This window comes from Vespa velutina, chromosome 7 (assembly GCF_912470025.1).
Source record: "Vespa velutina chromosome 7, iVesVel2.1, whole genome shotgun sequence".
Classification (NCBI taxonomy): domain Eukaryota; kingdom Metazoa; phylum Arthropoda; class Insecta; order Hymenoptera; family Vespidae; genus Vespa; species Vespa velutina.
The window spans coordinates 2371506-2375130 of NC_062194.1; the positions used below are offsets into that span (position 1 = coordinate 2371506).

The following is a 3625-nucleotide window of genomic DNA, read 5'->3' on the forward strand; positions in this document are numbered from 1 at the left end:
AATGTACGTGTATATTAAATAAATTCTCCGATATAACTTACGAGTTTTAACCCTAAAGCTTAACTTTTTTTGTTTTTTTTTTTTTCGACTTAAGATTTAAGTAAAACCCATCCTCTGTCGTGGGTCACGCGCGGTCTCTCTCTGTTTGTTTGTTTTGTGTGTGTGTGTGTACCCACAGCAGCCCAGGGCGGGCTCTCATTTAAGAATCTAGTAAATCCTAAAACCGGAAGCTCCGCCTTGACGACAGGCCAGCTGCCTTCTTTTTTATTTTATTTTATTTTATTTCTTTTTTTTTTATTTATTTATTTATTTATTTATTTATTTATTTATTTATTTATTTACTCTTTGTTTCTTCGGCGGAGATAGAGCTCGTACGTTTTCCTCGTCTGTCTCTCTTTCTCTTTTTCTTTCTTTCCATTATATTTTTTTTTTTTTTTTCTTCTATATCTCGACTTTTTCGTTTTTATTCGTTTTTAACGCGCGAGCAAGACGTCCTGTTAATTAATTTTCTCCTTGACACTAATATCCTTCTTCTCCCCCCTCTCTTTTTCTCTCCCTCTCTCTCTCTCTCTCTCTCTCTCTCTCTTTTCTCTCTCTTTTTTACTTTTTATCTCTCTTAATCTTTCTAATTGGTAATCATCTATTATAAATGACGAATAACACACGTTCATGTTTTATTGAACATTACAAGTTTCCAGAGGAAAAAGGAGACTATAAAAGGGAAGCAAGAATGTAAAAGATATAGAAAGAAGAAGAAAAAGAAGGTGAAAAGAAGAAGAAAAAGGAAGAAGAAAAGAGAACTAGAGAGAGAGAGAGAGAGAGAGAGAGAGAAAAAAAGAGAGAGAGAGAGAGAGAGAGAGAGAGGGAGAGAAAGAGAGGGGGGAGAGAAAGAGAAATAGAAATAGTTAAATAGATAGTTAGAAGATATACATCGATGTAAAGATAATGAAGAGAAAAGGAGATCGAAGACGTCGTGCACGCGCCATTTTTATCGCGATACAAGTCGAGGATTCTTTTCCGTTAAACGCGAGAGTTTCTTTTATTCGTATAATATCCTCGGGGTAAAAAGGGGGGGAGGAGGCTTTTTTTTTTTTTTCTACTCTCGAAACACTTTCTCTTCCTTCTCTTTTTCATCATTTTTCTTCTTTCTCTTTTTTTTTTGCTTCTTCTTTTTCTTGTTCTTGTTTCTTTATTCTTCTATTTGGTTTCCTTTCTTTGTCATATGACGACAATGACGACGAATAATGACGACGATGACGACGACAACGATGACGACGATGATTCCCCTTCTTCACCATTTTCTCTCCTTATTTTCGAACTTGTTCAACCTCCTCCTCCTCCTCCTCCTCTTCCTCCTCCTCCTCCTCCTCCTCCTCTTCCTTCTCTTCTTCCTCCTCTACCTCTTCCTCCTCCACCTCCTCCACTTCCTTTTCCTTCTTGCGTCTGTGACGACGACTTCTGCGCTCGATGAATTTGGCGCAACTGTGATAACAGCCGTGTTGGACAAGTAATGTTTTGTATCTTATGTGGTGGTTGTAGTGGTGGTGGTGACGGTGGTGGTAGTAGTAGTGGTAGTAGTAGTGGTGGTGGTGGCGGTGGTAGTGGAGGTAGTGGTGATGGTAGTGGCGGTGGTGGCGGTGATGGTGGCGGCGGTGGCGATGACAGCATTTGGGACTTAAGGCCCATCCTCGCCGTCTAAAAAAATATAACGAGAAAAAAATGTATATGTGAGTGTATATATAAAAAGTCAAATTTGTTCGTTGTTCTTTCGATGGGGGATAATAATTATTAAAACGCTTTGTTTTATATTTTTCGATTTTGTAAGGAAACTTTGCGAGTGAAAGAAAAATTTGAGAAATTGATTATATCGAAGGAGATTTGGAAGGAGGTATTCTTTTTTATTTTTATTTTTATTTTTATTTTTATTTTTATTTTTATTTTTATTTCTATTCGTTATTTTATATCGAACGATCATGATCGGTACTTTATCGCTTAGAATTTATGCGAATAAATACATAGATTTATTTTATGAAATGGAGATTCAATGTACAATTTGGCTACTTTTATATATATATATATATATATATATATATATATATATTTTTTTTTTTATAGTTTAAGTAAAGCAATCTTGTTTTTAGTTTTTCTATTTCTTTTTTTTTTCTTTCTTTCAATTAAATCTTGCCTAGATCGTCCGCAGTATTTCTTTTGTGTAGCGTTATAATCGCATCGAAGGAAGAAAAAAAAAAAATAAATAAATAAATAAAAGCGTCACTAGATAAAAGAACAAAACAGAACTTTAGAAAAAGGAACAGCGTAAGTGGTGGCGACTCTATATGTGTCTTGGATAGGTCGTATCGATTTTTTTTCTTTGTTTTCTTTTTCTTTTTTCTTTTTTTCTTTTTTAAAGGTAGACGCGAGAAGACGCGCACGTACCTTGATTGGACGTGTGTGAGGCTCACGATTGCGGTTGCGGTGTGCTGTGGTCTCGCTTGTCTCCAACAGGAGTCGACGGCTTTTCCTCGTTCACGGGCGTTGGTGGGGCGTCCTTTCTCGGTGGCATCCTCTCGTTTATGGCATCTAAACCCTTCGCTTCAGCGAATGAAGTGATCTTGTGATTCGGTGAGAACCCTTGGAGAGCTAAGAAATAAAAAAGAAAAAAAAAAGAAAAAACAGAAGGACGATCATAACAAAAATTGACAATATATTTCTTTTGCGAATTTTTTTATCTTTTGTTTTTATTTCTTTTTCTTTTTCATCCGTTCATTCGTTCTTTCGAACAATTTATTGCTTGGCAAAACTTTTTTTTTTTTTTTTTTTTTTTTTTTTTTTAATTACATTAATTAATATAGAGAATATGATCTTAGATATTAGTTTCCATTGGAATTCTTTGTAAATTTTCATTGTCGTTAAGATGCGCGAGCACGTGTCGATTTGTTTATATAAATAAAAATTGATAAAGTTTTAGAAAGCAATTCAACGAGGATGGTCGGTCTGAAATACGTGTGTAACATGGAGTTATATATAGATAATAAGATATTTGATAAAAATAATGTAATAATTAAATAAGATAGGTGAGTCGTGAGAAAACTTTTAATTACCATTTTTCAAGGACGTCTTTCCACCAGATAACGCGCCAAGTGGTAAGGCTCCGGTAGGTGTGAGACCTTTCAATTGCAGCACGCTTTCGCTCTCCTCCCTGAAAGTAGAGAATCATTTATTTTTTTATTTTCTTTTGTTATTTTATTCCTTCATTTTTCTCTCTTTTACCCGCATTTTATTCATAAATTTTATCTATGCATATTAGCAACATAAAATATCCCAAAAGAGGATTATTACTACAAACCTTAGGACGGAGAAAACACGCGCCATTTTGCCGATGGCTCTGATCTTGTTTCTTATAACCTCCTTGCGTAGATTTGCTGCTGCACCTATAAAATTGAGATGATGTCGTTTTAAAGAAGCCTTAATAAAATAAAATAAAAATTTGTATGAGAAGGAAAAAGAAAAAAAAAAAGAAAAAAAAAAGAAAAAAAAAAAGAAAAAAAAAGAAAAATAAAAAGAGAGATTGTTCCGGCGATCGTCGATTACACGAAAACAACGAACGTACTTACGAAAAAAAAAT

General features: G+C 34.5%; 1 protein-coding gene across 1 annotated transcript in view; it reads right to left on the reverse strand.

Annotated features, from left to right (window-relative positions):
• LOC124950779 (serine/threonine-protein phosphatase 2B catalytic subunit 2-like) overlaps positions 1–3521 on the reverse strand; it is a 5106-nt gene extending 1585 nt beyond the window's left edge. Inside the window, exons 1-4 of the mRNA XM_047498052.1 lie at positions 3347–3521; positions 3102–3199; positions 2437–2640; positions 1–1695 (exon numbers count right to left, since the gene is read on the reverse strand). The exon at positions 1–1695 is cut by the window's left edge and continues 1585 nt beyond it. Of these exons, the coding sequence (XP_047354008.1) occupies positions 2459–2640; positions 3102–3199; positions 3347–3372 (306 nt within the window). The 5' untranslated portion in view covers positions 3373–3521 and the 3' untranslated portion in view covers positions 1–1695; positions 2437–2458. The remainder of the gene's footprint in view (positions 1696–2436; positions 2641–3101; positions 3200–3346) is intronic.
• Positions 3522–3625: the final 104 nt, after the last annotated feature.